The sequence below is a fragment of the Lynx rufus genome, unplaced genomic scaffold (genome assembly GCF_022079265.1).
Source record: "Lynx rufus isolate CCGP_SWC_20201006 ecotype Redwood Valley unplaced genomic scaffold, mLynRuf1.p SCAF_28, whole genome shotgun sequence".
Lineage (NCBI taxonomy): Eukaryota > Metazoa > Chordata > Mammalia > Carnivora > Felidae > Lynx > Lynx rufus.
Window position 1 is genome coordinate 10,901,110 of NW_025814843.1, and position 23,335 is coordinate 10,924,444.

At 59.5% G+C, this 23,335-nt stretch overlaps 3 protein-coding genes across 3 annotated transcripts; 1 reads left to right on the forward strand and 2 right to left on the reverse strand.

Annotated features, from left to right (window-relative positions):
• Positions 1–4,734: 4,734 nt before the first annotated feature.
• Positions 4,735–7,246, forward strand: SLC16A11 (solute carrier family 16 member 11). Its single transcript, XM_047089787.1, has 3 exons — positions 4,735–4,998; positions 5,310–6,386; positions 6,497–7,246. Exons 1-3 carry the CDS (start codon positions 4,797–4,799, stop codon positions 6,730–6,732), a joined length of 1,515 nt encoding a protein of 504 aa, XP_046945743.1. The 5' UTR covers positions 4,735–4,796; the 3' UTR covers positions 6,733–7,246.
• Positions 7,247–7,320: 74 nt separating this feature from the next.
• Positions 7,321–10,585, reverse strand: SLC16A13 (solute carrier family 16 member 13). The gene is made up of 4 exons (XM_047089785.1): positions 10,252–10,585; positions 9,958–10,101; positions 8,606–9,343; positions 7,321–7,931 (listed from the first exon to the last, which is right to left on the reverse strand). The coding sequence occupies exons 1-4, from the start codon at positions 10,448–10,450 to the stop codon at positions 7,732–7,734; spliced, it is 1,281 nt and encodes a 426-aa protein (XP_046945741.1). The 5' UTR covers positions 10,451–10,585; the 3' UTR covers positions 7,321–7,731.
• Positions 10,586–15,335: 4,750 nt separating this feature from the next.
• On the reverse strand, positions 15,336–18,553 carry BCL6B (BCL6B transcription repressor). The gene is made up of 8 exons (XM_047090156.1): positions 18,363–18,553; positions 17,937–18,158; positions 17,503–17,835; positions 17,124–17,248; positions 16,395–16,559; positions 16,179–16,309; positions 15,928–16,065; positions 15,336–15,574 (listed from the first exon to the last, which is right to left on the reverse strand). Exons 1-8 carry the CDS (start codon positions 18,539–18,541, stop codon positions 15,458–15,460), a joined length of 1,410 nt encoding a protein of 469 aa, XP_046946112.1. The 5' UTR covers positions 18,542–18,553; the 3' UTR covers positions 15,336–15,457.
• Between the last annotated feature and the right edge of the window lie 4,782 nt (positions 18,554–23,335).

The following is a 23,335-nucleotide window of genomic DNA, read 5'->3' on the forward strand; positions in this document are numbered from 1 at the left end:
CCTCAGTGGAGACTTGGCGGGAGAAAAACTTAAATGCTTTGCTTTGTCACTTAAAGCATTATTTTCCCGTGAAAATATGCGTCGAAAGTTATGAGTCAGAGGGGCCTGGCTCAGTGGGTGCATCGTGAGTCTCCTGATCTTGGGGTCGTGAATTCGAGCCGCATGTTGGGTGTAGAGATGACTTAGAGAAAACTTGGGGGCACCTGGGTGGCTCAGTCTTTTCGGCGTCTGACTTCGGCTCAGGTCACGATCTCGCGGTTCGTGAGTTCGAGCCCCGCGTCGGCTCTGTGTGACAGCTCGCAGCCAGGAGCCTGCTTTGATTTCGGCGTCTCCCTCTCTCTCTCCGCCCCTCCCCTGCTCACCCTCTGTTTCTCTCTGTCTCTCAGAAAATAAAATAAAATGTTAAAAAAAATCAAAAATAAAATAAAACTTAAAAGATTAGAATGAGGTAGGCTGCAGACCTTCACGTGAATTTTCAGCGTAAAACAAGATATTTCAAAGAAATTTCCCACCTCAAAAAAAGGTGTTTCACCCCGGACTCTCCTGCCCACGCCCCCCACCCCGACTGGGGTGTTCCGTCATCCTCTGTGTTCAGCTTCTGATGTTCGCAAATGCTACTACGTCAGTGGAAATTTTCGAGAGGCATCGGTCCCTGGGAAAACATCTCAACCCTTCAGTCTGGTCTTCAAGACCTGGGATGACGGGAGCCTCTTCTACCCTGGTGGCTTTGTCCTGCGCTGTTCTGTATGCTCTCTCGTCTCCGCACAGTCGCTTGTCACGGCTCCCCAAACAATAAATAATATGCCAAGCTGGTGCCTGCATTTGTGATTTTCCACAAGCCGCTCCCTTTGCCTGGAGTGTCCCCGCCCACGGCAACCATCTGGCAAACTCCTACTCATCCTTCAAGACCCAGCTTCAAGGGCTCCTCTTCTGTGAAGCCTTCCCAGGAGACCTGAGCGAATGAATGAGTCAGCTCCTCCCATGCACCGCTCGGTGGGGTCTGTGTCCCTCTCCCTGTGTCGAGCTCTCTGTATCTCGCCTTTGCCCTAATTTGACTGTGGGCGCTCGGAAGGGAGAGACGGCAACATTCGACCGAGCAGGGGCCCTGTGGGGTCCAGCCGGGGTCGCCCAGAGCAACAGAGACCAACATTCTCGAAGTCCTGTCCTCATAGGTGTAGACACACAGTGGCTCATTTAATCCCCTCCCAACGCTACCACGTAGCCACTATCATTACCCCCATTTTAGAGATGGGGAAACTGAGGCACAGGGAAGCTGCGTAACTTACTCACCATCATACGGTTAATAAGCGGCTGAGCTGAGAAAGTCCAGCTTGGAGTCCGTTCTCCCAACCTCCGACGCTGTGTTGGCTCCGTAAGCAGAAGCTGTAAAGTGATGGTCATTTTGGCTAAGAATATAGGGAGCGTGAGAGAGAAAATGACCGTGCCCTTTCACCACCAATCAGCCCAGTCCCAGGCCCTGGGATGCCCTCTAGGTTCACAGGTGGCCCGTAAAGGTGCTTGGGGTCACTTTGTACAACCGCCAGACCCAGGGGCGCCGGCCTCCTCTTTGAGCGCTGCGTGTTTACTCCACCACGGAGAGCGGACAGTGCGAGCTTTGTTTCAGAGGGGGTGCAGCTTGCAGCAGGGTCCTCAGCAGCAGGCTTGGGAAGTGGGGGTCTGCCGGCTCCGCCTTTCAGGTGCCTCTCACAACAGCAGCCCTGGCTGGAGGGAAACCGGTGAGACCACTTTCCTAGGGTGCACGGGGAAAGACCACTTTCCTGGGGTGCACGGGGTAACACCACTTTCCTGGGGTGCACGGGGAAGGACCACTTTCCTAGGGTGCATGGGGAAAGACCACTTTCCTAGGGTGCACGGGGCAGGACCACTTTCCTAGGGTGCACGGGGGAAAGACCACTTTCCTGGGGTGCATGGGGTAAGACCACTTTCCTGGGGTGCACGGGGCAGGACCACTTTCCTGGGATGCACGGGGCAGGACCACTTTCCTAGGGTGCACAGGGAAAGACCACTTTCCTGGGGTGCACGGGGTAAGACCACTTTCCTGGGGTGCACGGGGCAGGACCACTTTCCTGGGGTGCACGGGGCAGGACCACTTTCCTAGGGTGCACGGGGAAAGACCACTTTCCTGGGGTGCACGGGGTAAGACCACTTTCCTGGGGTGCACGGGGCAGGACCACTTTCCTGGGGTGCACGGGGCAGGACCACTTTCCTAGGGTGCACGGAGAAAGACCACTTTCCTAGGGTGCACGGGGCAGGACCACTTTCCTAGGGTGCACGGGGGAAAGACCACTTTCCTGGGGTGCACGGGGTAAGACCACTTTCCTGGGATGCACGGGGCAGGACCACTTTCCTAGGGTGCACAGGGAAAGACCACTTTCCTGGGGTGCACGGGGGTAAGACCACTTTCCTGGGGTGCACGGGGCAGGACCACTTTCCTGGGATGCATGGAGAAAGACCACTTTCCTAGGGTGCACGGAGGAAAGACCACTTTCCTAGGGTGCACAGGGAAAGACCACTTTCCTGGGGTGCACGGGGCAAGACCACTTCCCTGGGGTGCACGGGGCAGGACTGTAAACCTTCAGGGACTCCTGCTCCCCATCCAGGACGTTTCAAGGAGTGGGCATCGCACATGCAAAAATTCACAAGCGAGAAAAAGCCAGGCATGTCCTCGGAGCAGGTGAGGCACTGATGGCTGTAAGTGCAGAGGAGAGAGGGGAGAGGGGGAGTCTACTTTCGACTGTTACAGGCCTAATCCCCAAAGTAGAGAAATGTGGTCGTTTTCCTCCAATTTGCACATACTCTCTCAACAATTAGGGAACACTGCCCCCACGTGGCTCTCAGGTGACGCCTGCTCCAAACTGGAGATTGCCACATTTTCTATGATATTGCGCAATGATTAAACCAAAGAACACATCTCTTGATTCACTTTTTTTTTTTTTAACGTTTATTCACTTTTGAGAGACAGAGACAGAGCATGAGCAGGGAAGGGGCAGAGACGGAGACGCAGAATCCGAAGCAGGCTCCAGGCTTCGCGCTGTCAGCACAGTGCCCGACGCGGGGCTGCAACTCACGAACTGTTGAGATCATGACCTGAGCCGAAGTCTCCGCTTAGCTGACTGAGCCTCCCAGGCGCCCCACAGATCTCTTGATTCAAATACCTGAAGTAAAGCAACGGTAACTTTAATCCTGGTGTAAAAAGTATACTTTTAAATAAAGTTCCCCCACGAAATCAGTACCTGGGTCCAATTCTCAGATTTCTTACTTTGTTTTTAAAATTCGAGGGGCACCTGGGTGGCTCAGTCGGTTGAGCATCCGACTTCGGCTCAGGTCATGATCTCGCGGTCCGTGAGTTCGAGCCCCGCGTCGGGCTCTGTGCTGACGGCTCAGAGCCTGGAGCCTGTTTCAGAGTCTGTGTCTCCCTCTCTCTGACCCTCCCCCGTTCATGCTCTGTCTCTCTCTGTCTCAAAAATAAATAAACGTTAAAAAAAATTTTTTTTAATTCGAATCTGAATCTTCTGCGAGTCTGATCCCAAGGATCCTTTCTCTTCCCAGTAACGCTTATCGTAGAATCACGAACGCCATGGCCCTGCAGAAGCTCTGCCATTTCCAGGCTAGTCAGCCATCACACTGTCCCCAGGCCCTTCCCTCCACCGTGGTATCCCATTACAATCCCAGGCCTGTTCTCCATTCACCGTCTGCAGTTGGACAGATCCAACCAAATTCAAGTATTTCCACCATCTTTTAGCTGGGTTGCTTTGATGCAAGGCGCCTAGCCTCTCCAAGTTTCAGTAGCTTCATCTGTAAACTGGGCACAACACCTTCACGGGTTTACTGGGAGCGTGTACAGGTGACGTGGGTGGAGGGCACCTGGCTCATCACAGCGCCTCCTGGTAAAGGAATCTTCTTCCTCCCCCTGGGTCCTTGAGGGCCCCTTACTGCTGAGCAAGAAATGAGCACTCAGTGGAGGTCAGTGATTTGATACCCGAGCATTGCCCGGCCCTCCAGCAATGTTCCCTGAGAGCAAAAGTACTCAGCGCCCCTGGCCTTGGGGGTCACGCCTATTCCCACGTGTTGCCCTACCGACCTTGGGTTTGCCCTGGATTGCAATCCACGGGTCTCCTCCAGGAGAAGCAGGTGGCAGGTGCGTGGGCTTGAGCCGGGCGGGGCCGCGTTCATTCTTCCCGCCCCCCTCCCTGGTGGGGAGGTAGAGGTGTGTGTGTGTGTGTGTGTGTGTGTGTGTGTGTGTAGGCGTGTGTATATAATTCAATCCCCGTGGGACTCAGCGTCTGGCCTCACCGGCGGCTAGGCCATTGGCTGACAGTCAGCTCCCCCGCCCTCCTTACCCCCCCCACCCCCCGCGTCCCAGGTGGCTCAGGCCCCGGTGGCCAGCTCTGTTTACCGAGACAGCCGGTCCAGGTGGGGTTCCATCTCGGCGCTCGCTCCCCTCCGGGGCCCCGCCCGCCCAGGAAGCAGGCAGAAAACCTGGCCGGGGTGTCCTCGCCTTTCCCCTTCCCTCACCGCCCGGAGGGGCCGGGTAAGGGGGGAGGGGTGGGCGTGGGAGGGGGAGCCCCAGGCCTGGGGGATCCGGCTGTCACCCCGTCCCGGGAGCCCGCGCGGACCGGGGGGGGGGGGGGGGCGGTTATCCCTAGGCCTGACTCCCGCTCCCTCCGCCCCGCCCTATCGTGCTCAGGGGGCCGTGCCCACCCCGGCCAGCAGCCAGAACCTGCATCTCCTAGAGGAGGCGCCGACGCTGTGTGTCCCCCCTTCCCCAGACGGCGATGACCCCCAAGCCTGCCGGACCCCCGGACGGGGGCTGGGGCTGGGTGGTGGCCGCCGCAGCCTTCGCGGTGAATGGGCTCTCCTACGGGCTGTTACGCTCGCTGGGCCTCGCCCTCCCTGACCTCGCGGAGCACTTTGACCGAAGCACTCAGGACACTGCGTGGGTCAGCGCCCTGGCCCTGGCGGTGCAGCAGGCAGCCAGTGAGGGGGACCCCCAGGTGGGAGGCGGGGACCGGGGTGGAGTGGCGGAGAGTGTGTGCGGTGGCGGAGGACCCACCTGCTCACCAGACAGCCCTTGAGAAAGGGCGACCGGTGGGGACCGGGGGGGAACGAGTTCTAGAAAAGAGAGGGTCTCGTCTTGAGGTCAAGGGCAGGAGCTGTTAGGCGGGGTGGGGTGGGGGGGGGGGGCGGGCAGAGAGACGCTTTAGGCCTGGCAAGCCGCCAAAGAGGAGTGCTGGAATAGAGTTTGGGGGTCCAGAGGCGTGTCTTCCGTTGACTCCGCCCCCTTGCAGGCCCAGTGGGCAGCGCCCTGAGCACCCGCTGGGGGGCGCGCCCCGTGGTGATGGTTGGGGGCGTCCTCACCTCGCTGGGCTTCGTCTTCTCCGCTTTCGCCCGCAGTCTGCTGCACCTCTACCTTGGCCTGGGCGTCCTTGCTGGTGAGGGGAGAGGGACACCCGGGTCCTTAAGGGGTGATGGTGGAGGTGGGCGCTTCCTGGGGGCTGGAGGCCAAAGGGGCGGGGCCTCCTGCGAGGATCCGGGCTGGGATTGCTGGCGCAGAGCATCCCGGGTCCCTGTCGTCACCCCGTCCTGTCCGTTCGCAGGCTCCGGCTGGGCCCTGGTGTTCGCCCCTGCCCTGGGAACCCTGTCTCGTTACTTCTCCCGCCGTCGAGTCTTGGCCGTGGGGCTGGCGCTCACGGGCAACGGGGCCTCCTCGCTGCTCCTGGCGCCCACCCTGCAGCTCCTCCTTGACACCTTCGGCTGGCGGGGCGCCCTGCTCGTCCTCGGCGCCATCACCCTCCACCTCGCCCCCTGTGGCGCCCTGCTGCGACCCCTGGTGCTCCCTGGCGACCCCCCGGCGCCACCCCGCGGGCCCTTAGCTGCCCTCGGCCTGGGTCTCTTCGCGCGCCGGGCCTTCTCAGTTTTTGCTCTGGGCACAGCCCTGGTTGGGGGCGGCTACTTCGTCCCCTACGTGCACTTGGCCCCCCACGCTTTAGACCGGGGCCTGGGCGGGTATGGGGCAGCGCTGGTGGTGGCCGTGGCTGCGGTGGGGGACGCGGGTGCGCGGCTGATCAGCGGCTGGCTGGCGGACCAGGGCTGGGTGCCCCTCTCGCGGCTTCTGCTGGTGTTCGGGGCTCTGACCGGGCTGGGGGTGCTGGCCGTGGGACTGGCGCCCTTGGCGGGGAGCCAGGAGGGCTGCCGGGGGGCCCTGCTGGCCGCGGCTGGGGCCTACGGGCTGAGCGCCGGAAGCTACGCCCCCCTGGTTTTCGGTGTGCTCCCGGGGCTAGTGGGCGTCGGAGGTGTCGTACAGGCCACAGGGCTGGTGATGATGCTGATGAGTCTGGGGGGGCTTCTGGGCCCTCCCCTGTCAGGTAAGGGCCCGAGCCAGCAGATCCGCTCCCAACCATCCTCTGTCCCCCCCTTACCGCCTCCCGCCACCCCTGGGTCCCAGGCCTCTAAATTCCTTTCCCCTTCCTTGCAGGCTTCCTAAGGGACGAGACCGGGGACTTCACCGCCTCCTTCCTCGCCTGCGGCTCTTTCATTCTCTCCGGGAGCTTCATCTACATGGGGCTGCCGGGGGCGCTGCCCTCCTGCCCACCGGCCTCCCCCTCCCGGCAGGCCACCCCTCCTCCCGAGAGGGGGGAGCTGCTCCCGGTTCTTCCGGTCTCCCTGCTCTCCTCGGGAGGCCCTCGATCCACTCTGGACACTACGTGTTGACCGTTTTGTTTGGGCCACTCCCCCAATAAAGAATTTCTATCCGGTTTCCTGCAAGCTCCAGCTGTTAGCCAATCTAGGGCGCTGCAAACATTCTGCTGAAGATATTTAAGAAGGCTGACTCAAACGAACGGGATCCCACTGAACTCTGGGGTGTTTTTCCCTCCGTCCAGCTGGTCCACCTGTCTTTGCCCAAGCTGTTGCCATTTTAACAGGGAGTCTCTGAAAAGCTGTTCCTTAGTTTCCGTGTGTTCGGGGTGGGGAGCTCATGAGGGACCTATCAGCCCCCTCCAGACCTCCCGGCTGAGTCTTTTCCTGTGTTTCTGGCTCCTTTGGCCTGTGGGAAATGCTAGACCCAGACCTTAGCTCTTCAAGCTTCTGCTGCCCCTCCCAGACTCCCCCCACCCTGTGTCCTCACTGCTGTCTTCGTTTCTGAGTCACGGGGGGAGCCTGGGAAAGAGGAGGTCAGTGGACAGACAAGGCAGAGGAACCGTGGCCCAGAGAGCAGAGTCCAGGGTTCATATGGATACTTCCCCTCCCCGCTTCCTAGCCACGAACCCATTCAGCCAACCCAAGCACATGCGCCCCAGCTCTCTGTGAGGTTCTCATTATTATCCAGTTTCCTTCTTTAGGTTTATCTCAGAAGGGCTTCCCTCTCTCCCAAACATCGGTCTTCAGAGAAGAAAGCTGGAAGGGCAGCAAAGTAGAAATCACATGTAAGGCACGTGAAGATCTTGGCTTTGGGTGTTCACGGCTGATTCACAGCGCAGGGGAGCAGGCTGAGCTCCGGGATCCTCCAGGAAAGGTCGTGGGAGCAAGGAAGAGCTACGAGTCCTCAACGAGACAAGAAAGGTTGGCACAGGCAACACACTGCCCCGGGGGGAGGCGGGCCAAGAGGCCTTGTTCTTGGGCACTGCGGTTCTGTGGGCACCAGGATGGGACGGAAGGCCCTGAGAGCTTGCGCCCTCTGGCTTTCTGGGTCTGACAGTCCCTTTGCAGAGTTCAGTCCTCCTGCAGCCCTTCCTTGGTGAGAGAGACCTTGGTATCCACTGCATCCGTCTTGGGGTCCTGGGGCTTGGAGGCAGAGGCCGAGAAGCAGAAGACGTGAGGCAGCGTGATGAGAATCCCACTCCCCACGAGAAGGAAGGCCCCGGCCACCACGAAAGAAGTTGTGTAGTCGCCTGTCGTATCTCGGAGGTAGCCTAGATCCAAGAGAGAAAAAGAACACACGTGGGTGACCCGTTTCCCAAGACCGGTGGAGGGAAAAGAGAATCCTGAACGCATCATCTCGGAAGAATCAGGACTCACAAGGCAGGACTGGATGAGCTCCAGAACTCTGGGACCCCGAGATTTCTAAAGCTAACGTCCACCCCCTTCCTGCCTTTGGAAAGGGCCTCCAAACCAGCCAGCAGAGACCTGGGTGTCCACATCGAGCCAGGCACACCTATGCCTTTCTTTCAAGCAACAGCGGTCCTTCTTTTACACTTCGAGTTAATAGTTAGGAGAAATTTAAGGGTCTGAAGGTTTTGGCACCTGGGGCATGGAGAACTTTGACCCGACGGCTCATTCACCTGGGCTGGGGCCCAGTAGGACAGGGGAACGGGCAGACGCTGGTGGCCTATGTCTGGCCAGGTCCAGCCAGGTCCTCTGAAAACCCAAGCTGCAGACACCCTGCCAAGGGCTCCTCATAGCTCCCCTTAATCCTCCCACAGTCCCCGATTTCTTTGCGCCACGGACCCACTCCGGGGCTGCTCTGACGGACCCGTGTTCCGTGCCATCCCGGAGGGCAGTATTCACAGACACTGGAATTTAAATAGTTCCCTCCCCCTCGCAATACATGCAGCCCTGACCCCCCTGGAAGCCCAGTCCCCCTTACCTGACAGAGGGGCCCCCAGCAGCCCCCCGATGCTCTCTACCATCTGCACCAGTCCCAGGCCACAGTATATCCTTCCAGTGCCCACCAGTTCAGGCAACACGGAGAAGGCCACGGGGGTCAGGGCCCCTGACGTGAAGCCATAGGCCACGGCCAGAACCATCAGGGCCGTGGGAGTCCGAGCCACGGGGAACAGGGCCAGTGACACCCCGGTCAGGGTGGTCCAAAGCATTAGGAGTCGAGCCACAGGTCCTGGGGCGGTGTCCCCCAGCCACCCAGAAGCCACACGTCCCACGAGGTCAGACACAGCCACCACCGAGAGGAGGAAGGCGGCAGACAGAGGCTCCCAGTCCAGGTCCTGGAGATGGGCCATCAAGTGCACGTAGGGGATGAAGTAGCCAGTGTTGATCAGGGTGAGGGCCACAGTGTAACGAAGGAAGGGGCCGTGGCGGAGGAGGGAAGAGAGTTGGGCCCCAGGGCCGCCCACAGCAGGGTCCTCCGTCAGGGAGAGTGGGCGGAGGAGTGCCCCGCAGGCCACCAGGTGGAGGGAGAGGGCAGACACCAGCAACAGTGCCCCCCGCCAGGCGTAGCGGCTGACCAGCCACTGGAAAAGTGGGGCAAAGGCAAAGGAGGAGAGACCCACGCCGGTCAGTGCCAGCCCCGTGGCCAGGGATCGCCTCCGAGAGAAGTAACGGGACAGGCAAGCCAGGGTCGGAGTGAAGGTCAAGGCCCAGCCAGAGCCTGTCAGAAAGGAACAAATAGGGGTTGGGGGGCTCTTAGGGGGCTCGGGGCACCCAGAAATCCCACCACTGCCCAGGATGTAGCACAGGCTTGGGTTACAGCCCCTAGCATCGTTACCCTGTATTTTATTCAATCTCCCAGCCTTGGGCTCGGCATCTTGCAGATGGGGTGATACACCTCAGGGGATTGCAGAGGCTTAGAAATACCGTTTGCGGGGTGGTAGCTCAGAACTTTGCACTTGGGCTTGGGCTATATATCACTTCTGGCTACGGTGAGCTCCAGCTGCCAAGTTACATAAGCTTCCGAAGCCTTTCTTGGTCTGTATGCAAATTGGACAACGAGATCTATTTCACAGCCACCGAAGCTGGCACAAGAGTAGGGTGACTCTTACACTCCAGCCCCGGGCTTGCATTTGCTGGATCCGTCATCTTTGAATTTCTCAATATCCCCCAAGCCGCGCTTTATCAAGCTAGTCATCCCTCTTCAACCTTCCCTTGCGGGCACAGGTGCTAGCAGAAACTTTCTCTGAGCCTCCCCGAGCCTCTGGGAAGGGGCAGGAAGCAGGTGAAAGCCCGGAGGCCCTTTCCCTCTCCTGCCCTAGTCCTGGGCCTCACCTGACAGCAGCCCAATGCTCAGGTATAGGTGGGTCACGGAGGTAGCAAAGGAGGCGAGCAGCATCCCCGACGCAGCCAAGATGCCCCCCGCCATCACCACGGGCCTGGGCCCGTACTTCGTGCTCAGGGCGCTGCCCACGGGGCCTGAGAAAGAGGAAGAGGTTCTGCGAGATCTCCGGCGTCCTTCCCAGCCCCGCCCTGCCTCTCTGGCGCCCCCTTCACCCCCCCCCCCCCAACCCCCTATCCCTTCCGAGGGAGGGTCGCCTGCACGCCGGACCCGGGCGCGGCACTCACTCCCGAACTGCTGCACGGCGATCCCTATGGAGGCGATCCAGGAGACCCGCGCCGCCTGCTCTTGGAACGCCGCCACTAACTCCACGAAGAAGACGCCGAAAGAACGGAGCACCCCGAACACCAGCGCCGACTGGAAGAAGGCGGACAGCACCACCATCCACCCCCAGCCCCCGTCGGGGGGCTCGGCCCTGCGCGCCATCGGGGAGGGGACGCGGCTGCAGCCAGTGCGCGCCGCCCGGGCGGGAGCAGGGCGCGGGGACGCTCCACCTCCGCCCCGCGAGCCGCCCAGCCTGCGGAGGGCAGGCTGCTAAAGAGGAAGGCACCGACGAGGGCTTTTAAGCGGCCGGGAGGCTGCGTGAGGCGCCTGCGCCTCTCCCCTAGGGGGGCGACCTAGGTGGGGAGGGCGGGCGAGCGGCGCCCGGGGGCGTGGCTCCGCGGGCAGCGCGCGGCGGGTCGAGGCCGGGGCGGGACGGGCCCGCGCGGGGGCCCGACGTTCAGCGGAGGAGCCGCGAGGCGGCCCCGGGTGCGGGCCCAGCCCTGCGGCGCGCCAGCCCCCGTGTGGGTTATCGCTCTTGTCACTGGAAGTGTCAGCTGCGCGGCCACCGCGGCCGGCGCCCCCGGGCACGGCTCGCTGGTGGGGACGCGCGACTCCGGAGCACGGGGGGTGGGGCCAGAAGGGCGGGGCGGGGCTTAGAGCCGCGTCCCGGACCCGGACAGCGAGTGGGGCGCATGCGTAAAGAGGGGACCCGAGGCGGCCTGCCGGGTGGGCCCCACGGGGACTCGGGGATGTGCGGGGAGGCCGTTGCGTCCCCCGCCCACTTTTATCCGTGCGGATTTCCGCACCAAGACCCTCCCGTTGGCAGTTTCGTGCGGGGAGGTGGTGGGTGAACTGGTTCGGGAGAGGAAGACACCCACTCGCTCAACGAGGGGCCTAGCTGCAAGGCCAGGTCGCCCGGTGGGCGCAGGGGTTCTGAGATGAGAGTGTCAGACGAAGACACCTGCCCGAGCGCCCGAGGACGCTAGAAGCTACATGCCTGGATCCCGGAGGTCTCCGAGGCCCCGGAAGAGACCAGGGGAAGGACAGGCTGTTGGACTGCGGGCGTTCATTTCTGCAGTGGGAACTCAGTTCCTGTTGCTTCTGTTTTCACCAGCAGGAAACCCACAGGTCACAGAGACCAAAAATAACTGGGAAGAGGAAGGGCGGCTGTGAGCTCACCCGGGGCCCCACAAACATCACCTACACCCCTTCCTCGGTGGGGCTGGAACCTTTTCTTTCACCCTCTGGTAACAACAACTTCTACGCAGTATTTGATCTCCTGATGGGGTTGACTAAAGAGCCAAGTTCTGACCACCGGAGCGGTCAGCCCCTCCTACCCAACCAGTACCCAGTGGGTCCACCTAAGACAGCACCGAGGGCTTGGCTTCCTGTTTCTTCATTATAATTCATGCTCCCCAAGACCCTGACCTGGCAAATTGGGTTCAAGGGCTCATACCCAGACAAATGGGAGGGGGGAGGGGGGAGGCTGCCTGGGTGGCTCAGTGGGTAGGGCATCCGATTCTTGATCTCAGCTCAGATCTTGATCTCAGGGTCGTAAGTTCGAGGCCTGCATTGGGTTCCACGCTGGGTGTGACGCCTACTTAAAAAAAAAAAAAAAGAGCCTTGGGTGGCTCACTTGGTTAAGCGTCTGACTCTTGGTTTCAGCTCAGGTCATGATCTCACAGTTCGTGGGTTCGAGCCCCGCATCTGCTTGGGATTCTCTCCCTCTCTCTCTCTACCCCTCCCCTGCTCTTTCTGTCTCACTCAAAAGAAAGAAAAGCAAGCAAGCAAGCAGGGGCGCCTGGGTGGCTCAGTTGGTTGAGCTTCGGACTTGAGCTCAGGTCACGATCTCGCGGTTCACGAGTTTGAGCCCCACATTGGGCTCACTGCTGTCGGCCTGTTAGCGCAGAGCCTGCTTAGGGATCCTCTGTCCCCCTCTCTCTGCCCCTTCCCACTTGCGCTTTCCCAAAACTATTTTTCTTAAGAAAAGCATTTTGAGCCTTATAATTTTATGTGTGGTTAATAAAAATAATCATACCCCCCAAGATTTTGTTAAGTGGAATCAAAACTTCGGCTGGTGGGAAATAATGCCAAGATGTAGAAATTGATGCGGCTGTATAACACAGTGCAGGGGCATAATCTTTAGGAGCAAATCAAGGCTCCAATCTTGGTTTCATCACATACTGTCTAAGCCACTGAGCCTCTCAGGTGGCTTTCCTAACTGTAAACTGGGGATAAGATTAGTACCTACTTTTTCGGGTTGTCAGGGGAATTGAATTAGAAAATCTATGTATGCACTAAAGTAAAATGCTTAGTTTAGGACCTGACAGGTAGCAGGGGATAAGTAATATTAGCTGGTCTCATTTTCAACAGGACAGAAGCTATAGTGGGAGGAGGAAGAGAGGTTTTAGTTTGGGTTCTTTGTTTCATTATTTTACTAAAAAAAAAAAAAATCTAATCTAGATCATGAGTTTTCAGATTGAGAAATACAACCACAAACTGTACATATTGGAAGGAACTGCAGACCATGTTAATGGACTTCTTTCACAGAGGAGGAATTTAAATCCAAAAGGGAGGTAACCTAACAGAATCAGTGACCCTCTGCCTACGGGCAGAGCAGAGGTGGGCACCCAGGCCATGCATAGGGCGGGGAAGAAGCACGAACTGGGCAGTGGATACATTCCAAGGCACCATCGCTGGGGGAGGGGTGGAGCTCTCACATGGGCTCCAACCGCATACATGGCCTTGTCACTGCCACCTGCATCCTGTATGGCCCTCATGGGACCCAAGTCCTATCCATTTTCCTTGGTGGCGGTGGTGGTGGTAGGCAGGGGGTGTCCCAAGCATTAGGACCCCAGCACAGATGCATATTCCCCTCCCCCCCGCCTCTCGGCATTATTCGTGGCTTCCAGGTTTCTCGAGGCTGCCCCCACACCTCGACCAGGAAGTGACTTCAGAACGGCAGGATGCAGGTGGCTCCGGAGAAACTTCATGAAGTCACTGGTTCTCACACAATGAGCCGGAAGGCAAGGGCAGGGAAAGGGAGAACAAGGGCCATTCTAAGGGCCTGATGTGATGGGGGCAGTGGAATGGTCACAAAATCCAAGATGGAGTCCAGCAGGGAAGAACCTTCTTTCCCAGGCTGTGCCCTGCTCCCAGATCCTCCCAGGCAAGAACCTTGGACACAGCAGGCAGCACAGAGAGGCTTCTTTATTCCAACATTCTGATCTTGCAGGATCTAACATTTCCACCCCTGGGCGCTCTCCACCTGCCCAACCAGTTGGCTTAAAAAAAAAAAAAAAAAAAATCATGGTTCCTTCTCCTATCTCTCTTCTGCTCTCAACTCTGTGGCGGGGAGTAAGAGGGAAAGATCAAGAAAAGTTGCTTTCTCACCTGGCCTCAAGCAGAAGCGATTAGTACTGACCTATCTTGAGCCAGCTCCACGCCGCACCCTGCAATCGAAGAGCTCCCAAGGAGGGGAAGGACTGTAAACCAAGGCTCCAGGGTATCATCTCACATTCCAGACATCCCATCCAGTTAAGAGGCAACTCCATTCCCAACTTTCCACCTGCTTGGCCTGCACCGGAGACTGCCCCTCAACCAACCTACCAATCTCTCAGTCCTACCCGGATACTCGGTCAGCTGGAAGGTCCATCAGTCAATTAATCTTTTAAATCTCTAATCCCAACAGCAATCCCACTCATAATCCCAAACTCTAGCAAATCCAGAATGGAACTCAGCCCCATTTCTCTCCCTGTGGAAGGTCCTGCTGCCTTCGCTGGTTTCAGACAGGAACACAGTGGCAGGAAGGCCAGGTCACAGACCTGGCTTCTCTAAAGTAACAAAGTTACCAAGCACCTGTGACTTCTCAAGGCAAAGACGTTTCTGGAATCTGAACACTTGCCACAAATGCCCAAAAGCTCACCAAAGGGAGAAGGGGTTTGTCTCAGGTGGACAGAATCCCAAGGAACATTCAAATCCAGACACATCTACAGTAAAGGACTGGTCGTGACTCAGCTGTTAGTCAAGATAAAGAGTTTCATAATTCCCCCGCAGGTCATACCATTCTTAGAGGCTGGGCAGAACCCGAAAAGCTTACATCATCTCTGATAAGGAATTTCAGATCTCTCCCTCATGGAGGGATCAACTCAGTGCTAAGCACAAGCCCCAGTGGGAAGATTCTGGGCTCAAATACAGCCCAGTTCATGCCAGACAGACATAGTGCAGCCAAACCCAGGTGGCCAGACTCTTGGGAAGGTTAGGGCCATAAGAGAAAGCCTCTCCAATCATTCCCCCTAGCTCCAACACCGACAAAGCCCCCACATCCACAGCCCCCAGGAAACACTTCCTACTTCCCCGTCAGGCTCACCATAAAGCTCCCTCGAAGTCTTGAAAACAGAGAAAAAAGTCTATAGCCAGTTCCAGCCCGCTAGAGAACCTACATTATCCAGAATACCGGAGAGGGTTCCTGACCCAATGCCACAAACTCACACGTGCCCAGTGCTGCCCTAGAAAATTAAGGTTCCAGACCTACAATCGGGAGAGACAGGACACACAGAAGCCCTTCCTCCATTTTGCACACACCAACAAGCAAACAGGTTGAAGAAACGAGACGATTCCGAAGATAAAAGTTAATGACAATAATAAACATAAAACACTCAAGCCTAAGGACGCGGCCAAGTGCTAATCTCTGCCAGCAGAGCTGTGACCTCGCATACTGTGCTTCAGGTCACTTTGGATCACACTTGTGGAAGAGGGAGGTGGGAAATGCAATCGAATGGAGGCCCCGGTGCCACCCACGGGCCTCAATAAATTATATTTACAGACAAACCAAACGGAGAGGGGGCCGCGGGTGTGGAGGACTGTTCCCTCAGGGAATCCAGGCCTCCAGTCTCTCCCCTCCCTCAGCTCCCAGCTTGCTGTCTCAAGGACAATTTCGATTGTGGGGAAGAGGTTTTGACCAGCAAAACAGGCAGATCAAGCCACGACCTGCCATCCCTGTTCCCCCCGCCCCCCCCCCCCATGAGAATTTAAGGCGGTGGCTGTTTCTGATACCAGAGGGGCCTCGCACACCACCCCTCTCCTCATGCCCAAGGCCGACAGGGAGGCCGGGCCTGAGCGCAGCTTTCCCGGCTTCCAGGAGGCGAGTGGGATCGGGGCGGCGCTCAGCTAGGGCCCCCCCAGAATGTGGTAGTGCACTTTAGTGTTGGTGGCAGCCCCGTGCTTCTGGCGCAGATGCAGCCGAAGTTGACTCTTGTGCCGGAAATGCAGGCCGCAGGGGTCGCACTGTGGGGGGGGGGGGACAGCCGGGTCAGCGCCCGCCCCCTTCCACCAGCACCTTTTAGGCGGGGCAACTGTCCGGCTCCCCGCGGAAGACCAGCTCTTCGGTCCTCGCGTCTTCCCAGATCCTCCGCGGAGGCCGAGGAGGCGGGCCCCGCCCTCAGCTCCCCCCCCCCAGCTCCTCTTGGGGGCGCGGGGTGGGGGACGGACGGCGCCCAGTCCGGGGGCCTGACTCGGGTGCCTGAGCCTCCCCGGCCCCGCCCCTTGATCTCTCAGGACTCCGCCCACTTCCAGGTGCTCCCCTCGAGGCCCCGCTCCCGCTTCGGGCGAGGCCGGGGCGGGGCGGGGCGGGTACTCACGTGGTAAGGCTTCTCCCCGGTGTGGATGCGAACGTGGCTCTTGAGGGTCTGTAGGTGGCGGAAGCGAGTGCCGCAGGTGGGGCAGGGATAGGGCTTCTCCCCGGTGTGGATGAGCACGTGCGCGCGCAGGTGCGCTACCTGGGAGGGGAGGGGGGCCTCAGACCGCGCCGGCCGGAGGGACCCTCCCCGCGGCCCCGCCCCGCGCTCCGGCCCGTTGGCCTCGGAGCTTGGCCTCGGAGCCGGCTGGGTACCTGCACGAAGCGCGAGCCGCACGTCTCACACTTGTACGGCTTCTCTCCGGAGTGGATGCGGCTGTGCGTTTTCAGGTTGGCCGGCCGGTTGAAGCGGGCCCCGCAGATGGAACAGTGGTAGGGCTTCTCCCCTGGAGGCAGGGAGGAAGGGAGGTCGGGGACCGGCCCTAGGACACCTGCGGGCACGAAGCCCGGAGGGGCCCTCTCCTCCCCTACCTGTGTGCACCGTGCGGTGACTGGCCAGGTTGCCTTTGTAGCGGAAGGCGGACCGGCACAGCTGACACTTGTAAGGTTTGTCCTCATCCCCAGGAGCCAAGGGGTCCAGCCCCGACGAGCACCCGGACACAGCCTCGCAGCTCTGGCAGCCGAGAAATTCACTTCCTGGCAGGGGAGGTGGGTCATGACAACAATACCGGTGAATCCTCAAACCACATTGGTAAAGTGGGTTTTCTCTTTCCCAATTTACTGTAAAGGCTTCTGGGGCTCGCCTGACTTACTCAAGGTCACATGGGTAATGAGAGGACAAGCCAAGATCTGACTTCATGTCTGTCTGACTCCAGAATACTCTGCTAATCTCTTCGGTAGAGGCGGTGGTACGGGGAGGCCCCAGTTACTGGCCCCTGTTGCTCCCCTCTTGCACCACGATGGTTGACAGCTTGTCAGAGAGGCAGGCCCTGCCGAGCTCTGGGCCCACCGTTCCTCCCCGAGGGGAACAGGCCAGAACTTCGCTGCTCACTGGAAGCTTTAAAGAGCACTGATACCTGGTGCCCTCTTCCAGGCATTCTGATCTTCGGGGACGTGACCCGGGCAATGGGAGTGTTAAAAGCTCCGCACGTGACTCTACGTTGCAGTAATTGGAAAGGGCCTTGCCTTTTGGCCCAAACTTGGCCTTGAGCAGACCCAGGAGAAAAGCCAAGAAGGAAGTAACCAAAAGGGCTCTTGTACCTGGTGGGGGACAAGCCGGCCCAGAGTGTGAGCCAGGGGTCTCTTGAGCCGGGGCTGTGAGGAGATGGCGGGCATGGACTGGAGCCCCACACTTGAACTGTCCCGTGACAGCAGTTGGAGACAGCCTAGGCAGATGGCAAGCCCAGAGAAAAGGGTTAGGAGAGCTTCTACTGAGGGGGGGGTTCTACCCTGGAGGACTTGGAGCCAAAGGCCTGCCCCCTGGAGGTGAGCCAATACTGACCAACGAGCCACGCCCTTTGTGCTGCCGAAGCCCCACCCCTCCCTCTCCGCTCCTGGCCACCCAGGCCCGCCCGCCCGATGGCTCGGTCTCCTAGCCGAGGCTAGCCTCTACCAATTCTTGAGGTTCCAGTTTCTGTACCTGCTCTGGGGACCAGGAATGGGTCCTTCTTCACTGCCACTGCTGCTGGAAGCCTCATCTCCACTGGGGAGCCCGGCTTGGGGGCAAAGTTGACCGGAACTCCTCTCCCCCGCCAGGCTCCCCGCTTGGGAGGCCTGAGAGTTTAACACGATGAACTTGTATTTTTTCCAGTTGCAGGCCTTGGGGTCTGGGCTACCTTGACTGCAGCTGCGAGATTCAGTAGGTGGGTCCGGGTGTCCTTCGGAGCGCCTGGGACTGCCCGGGGGAGGGGCCATTGGCGGCGTGGGGGGTTCTGCCTCCAAAGGCCGCAGAGAGATGCCCAGAGGTTCATAGCTGGGAACAGTGCGATGGATCTTAGTGCCATTTCCAAATCTCGGCCTCTGCCCTTGACACCCGGGATGCCACCTCACCCCACGGAGCTGGGGCTCCCTCACCTGGCCTGGATGAAGCGGTGGCATGCCTGGACCACATGTTCCATCTGCAAGTAGGTGGCGGCCGCAAGGACCGCGGGCGCAGTGGCGGGAGAGAGGCGGAGGCGTGAGGTGTACATGAAGTCCAGAAGGGGAGCGAAGCCTCCAGCTTCGGGGCCCCCGGGCAGGGAGAGCACGTCCACCCCCACTCCTGCGCGGCCTCGGAAAATTGAATAGAAGAAGCCGCTGGACAGAGGGTAGATAGGCTATGTTAGCGCCTGGGGGCCCCTGGGAGACACGCGCGCCACGTCCTCCCCACTGTCGCCCCAATCCCGGGGTGCTCAGCCTCCTGCTTCCGGAAGGCTAGGCTTCGGATCCCCTTCCGAAGGCCTCATGGCTCCGCCCCCTTCCCATTTGGCCCCACCCCACCCCCTGAGTCACCCGTCCAACCTGCAGGCGATAAGAACCGCCTTGTGGGCGCGGAGGGGTTGCCCGCCAACCAGCAGCGTGACGTCAGTGAGGATCCCGCGCAGGCGCAGCTCATTCAGGTTGCCGAGCACGTCGGAGGAGTGGCGCGTGAACTCGCGGACGTAGCCCAGCGCCCCCTCCGGGGTGGCGGTGGAGCCCATCGCGACGCAGGCCTGCGGGTGCAGAGCAAGGAGCTCAGGGACCCGGGCCGACCTCAGACGCCTGCCCTCCTCGCTTCGCCCCTTCTGCTGACGCGCAGCTAGAGCCGAGCCCCTAGGCCGGCTCGCGCAGCCTGGCTCGAGCCGTCTAGTTGTTTCTGGCCTCAGCTCACCGGCGCTCGCTGCACCCCCCTCCCGCCCCCCTCCCCGAGACTCCACAGTGCCTGCAGCGAGCTGGAGGTTCCCGACCGCGCCGTCGAGGGCCCGCGTGGGGAATCCGGCCGCAGCGCCCTTGGTCCCCACTGCTCGTGCCCGTCCAGCACCCCGCTCCCCTCTGCTTCGCCGCGCGCCTGGCTCTCGGGTGTCCCACCTGCCTGGAGACCCTAGACGGCCCGCGGTCCACACCTCTCCAAATCCCAGTCGAAACTCCCTTTCCGAAGCACTGAATTCCCACTACTATCTGGTCCCCGACCCCTAGCGCAGCCCGAGTACTGGGCCTCAGTCTTCCTACCATCCAGAACCCTTCGCGGGGACCCCGGAGTCTGGGTCCCTCAGTCTGTCGTTCTTACCCCCGTCCTGCAGGGGCTGCGGCTTCTCTTCTCAGGGGGGCGGGGTCCCTCTCCCCTCCTGGACTCGGCTCCTTTATCTGGCCGGGATGGCGGGGGCGGGGGTGGAGGTGGGGTGAACGCCTGGGTCTGTATCCTTCCTTCCTCCCTTGCTCTCCAGATGGCGAGCCCGGGGCGGGGTCTCCGGCTTGAGGGCGGGACCTCAGAAACCCTGGGTGGTCGTAACGTCAGGGGTCTTGGGCCACTGAAAGTGGAACCGGGGATGGGACGGTGGAATTGGGGAGGGGGTTGGGGAATCTCGAGATCGGAAACATGGGTGACCCGGGTCGTCGAGGGGCCTGGGGCAGCGAAAATTGGTGTGTTGGCTTTTGGAAGGGGGTGCCTGTTCCCGGAGAGTGAATACAGGGAAACTCCCCCCTTCCGACGTAAGGTATCCAGGAGATAAAGGGGCGCCCAACAAGGCACCAGGTGTGGGGAGGCGATGGTGGACTCGCGTGGGGTCTCAAGACAGCGGGAGGTCGTCGTGTGAATGACAGGCTCCTCTAGCGGTGCCTGCAAGAAGGGGGGCTCTGATCGGGCGGGTTAGGGAGGGGACGGATATGATTTCTAGTTCGTTTCCTTCCATTGTCCTGCGACCGGACGGCTCCGCCAGCTGCTTCCCCTCGAGGAGGTGGGGAAAGCCCCGGGTGGGGGCCCAGAGACGCTCAGGAGACCCGGGCGTCCGGATTCTCGCTCCCAACTCTCTCCTGAATCCTTTTAGGGATCCAGAGAGACAGACTCCCGCCCAAAGCCCGCTCGCCCTCCCCCAATCCCAGCTCACTAGGGCCTCGGGCACCCGCCCGTCGGCTACGCTCGGAGGCTGGCGGGACGCCGGGGTCCAGCGCGGCAAGTAGGCAAAACCCGGCAATGTTTGACTCCTTCCACGAGGGGGCGGACGAGCACTAGCCTCGCCTCGCCGTCTCCACCCGGCTGGGGTCCACTCGGACCGGGACGCAGGATCCACTCGGTCTGAGCGGCTGAAACCTTCGTTCTCCCCTTTGCGCTGGTTAATTTTGTCCCTCTGTCTCCTAGGAGGGGACTGGGGTTGGGCGGAGGGAGGGAGAGCTAGGTGACAGCGGGGACTTCCCTCCGAGGCCGGGGTTGGAAATCCGCGGGCTCTGGGTCTGAGCCCTGGGTGCTCAGGGTTTTCTTTTCTAATTAGCTAGACCCTATCAATCTGCCCGTAGGGGTGAATTTTTAGTGAACATTAATATGAAATTTGGGCGCGGTGGACGGAGAAAGGAAAGCAGGGAGGGAGGGTCTCAGGGTAACAGGAGGGAGAGAGGGAAGGAGGGGCCGATAACCCTAAATTTAGGTCCCGGCATCTGGGAGATGGGCACGGGTCACACCCTCATATTTTGTTTGGGGGGACGTTGGGGGCGGCAGTGTTTATTTGGCGGGGGCGGGGGAGGCAGAGCTGAGGCTAGCTGCAAAGCAGGACTTGCATTTGTGTTCAGGACAGTCTACAGGTGCCCAGGGACATCTACCCGTTATCCATGGAGCTGCCTATCCGGGCCTGGGGTCCTCCTCTTCAGATCTGAGGGTGTCTTTATTTGGGTGCAGGAAAGAGCAGCTGAGAAATTGAGAATCCAGGACCACCAGGGATGGGGTGGGGGTCGGTGTGGCCTTTGTCTGTGAGGGTTACTTCGGTCTCTGCTCAATTTGGAGTTGGGAGGTCGCCTGGGGGCTCCCTTGGGGATCAGGCTGGAGTCGATTTTGCGTTATCTGGTCAGTTGGTGGAGAGTGCACGTTTATGACCGGGTATTGAGTTCATTTGACTGTTTTGGGCACTGGCGGCTGAATTCAGGCCCCGAGGGCCAATGGTAAGTTTGAGGGAGCTGAGTCTGAAGCTACATTCGTTTGGGGGGATTCTGACACCCATAATTTGGAGATTGTCAGCTTGGAATATGAGGACAAACCTCTAGATGGTCTTCAGGGGGTGGGTGAGGGTTTTGTTTTGGGGATTCATAGTCATCGGTGTATATGGACCATCTGATTTCAAGTAGAGCAGTCGTGCTGACTTTGGGGTACAGTCTGTGTGGGGAAGCCGTACGCGTTTCGAGGCTCAGGTTAGATTTGGGGGGCGTGAAATTTAACTTCGAGGGTTTTTTTGTTAGCCTGAGGCAGGACATAATAGGGACCTGGGAGCAAGTTTGAAGGCCTTCTGCTACCAGGGGTCACTGAGGGGAAGCAAAGCTTTATATCTGAATGTTGTGGAAACTTACTTTGAGGGGAACAGTCCACTGTTTACATAGATAGCCATGAAGGTTTTTCCAGGGGGAGAAACAAGGTGAGGGCCCAGGGTGAGAGACTAAAGTTTTGGGGTGTCCTTATTTGGGGGTGTTTTTTTTTTTGCCACTCTTTGGGTGCGTTTGATGAAGTGGAGGGATGGGTCTCAAGGGGAGATTGATCTGAAGGTTCACTTAATTTGGAGCGTGATGCTGATGTGGGATGTCCTTTGCTCATAGCTCCCTCTCACCCTGGATTCTAGAAATCTCTTTTTCTGGTGGACCCCCAATTACGCCCAGGATGTGAAGGGAGAGATTTGGAAAGGTAGTGAGTGAGTGGGGTATCTCCTCGTATTTCTATGTGGCCTGGATAGATCTGAGGGAGAAAAGGTGGTTTCAGACTCGGAACCCCAATTTCTTAAGGGAGCACACCTCACTTTCCGGGAAGGTGGGGGGACATGGGGTGTCCCGTGGTAAAGTGGACATCCCGGGCTTGGGCAGTGCTGTTGGAACTTTGGCAAGGAGAGGTGGTGGTGGGGGGTACGAGGAGGTGATTCTTGTACCCAGAGTTTCCAGGATAAGAGCCCCAAACGGGAAGCAGATAGAGCACTGGGAATGTGGGTGAGGTGGGGAGGGGGGAGGGGTGCCCCACGGCAGCAGGGGCGAGGGGGTGACTCAGGCCAGCTCTGCACGCCTGGGTCCCTGCTCTCTTCGGCTCTCCTCCCCTCTCTCCCTCCCACCGCCCACCCCCCCAACCCAAGGAAAAAAACCTGCCTGTGCAACAGCAATGGCAGATTCCAATCCTCCAGACTTTCCTTAAACCACCGCGGAGACCAGCCAGGGGGGAGGGGAGGGGAGGATCGGGCTTTCCTGCTTCCCTGAGACTGGGGCTATGAGCTTGACCTCCTGGCCCCTAGCCCTTCGAGGAGTGCCCCCCGGTCTGGAAGCCAGGTTTCCTGGACCCTAGCCCCCGAGCGGGGGGGCCTGGAGAGCCGGGGAGGAGGAAGGAGGGAGTGACTTCCAAAATTGGCATCGGGACAGAGCAGGGCTGGCGGGAGGCAGGTGAAAGACGGAATTTTCCTGAAAAAACGGGGGTATCTGAGGACCCCAAATTTGGGGTGCTGGTCCAGGACCGTCCTGCCAACATCCTAGATTTTTTTGGGATTTTTTGGGGCCCCCGGGACCCCTCTAGATGGGGTGAGGAATGTAGTGTTGGGGGAATCTGACTGGGGCATTGCAGCTGCCTCTCCCGCCGAGTTGGAGACGGATGGGCTGGGACGGGTTTGGGGGGGTGTCCCCAATTCTGACTGGGAATGGAGGAACCCCCTTCTGAGCTCTCTTGTGGGGGTCCCCCCTCCCTAGGGCACTCCCCACTCCCTGAGCCAGCCGAGAGGAAGGAGGCCAGCGATGCGACTGGGGCGGCTCCTTTCTCCTGCACCCCAAATGTGAGGGATGCACCCCAAATTTTGCTCCCTTCAAAATAGGGGACCAGGATCTCAGGGGAGAGTAGCTGAGGTAAGTGGGGAGGAAAGTGTCCCCTGTTTTCAGGAGAGACGTGGCGGTTGGGGGGGAGGTTTGGAGGTGCGTGTTGGGGTGGGGTTGGGCTTTGTCAGTCCTGGAAGTGGGGGGACGATTGGAGAGGCTTTCTCTTGTGCCCCTCGAGTGCAGTCCGCCAGGTGGAAACCAAAGGCTGAGTCCCGAAGGCCCCCCAACATCCCCGGCCGTCAGCATGGTGTTTGATTTCTGTTTCACCCCCACAAAGGCTCTGCCGAGAATTGGGAGCTGGGGGCAGCTGCTCAGTTTGGGGGGCTATGGAGGGGGGGGTGAGGACCAGGAGGCCCTGGCAGGATTTGGTAGAGGACAGACAGGGGTCTCAAGGGAGGGGGTCTGGCACCCCCCGGGGCCCAAGCAGACTGCTTACACCCACCATCTTAGATCTTTTTGATTGCTAAGAGTTTTGGGGG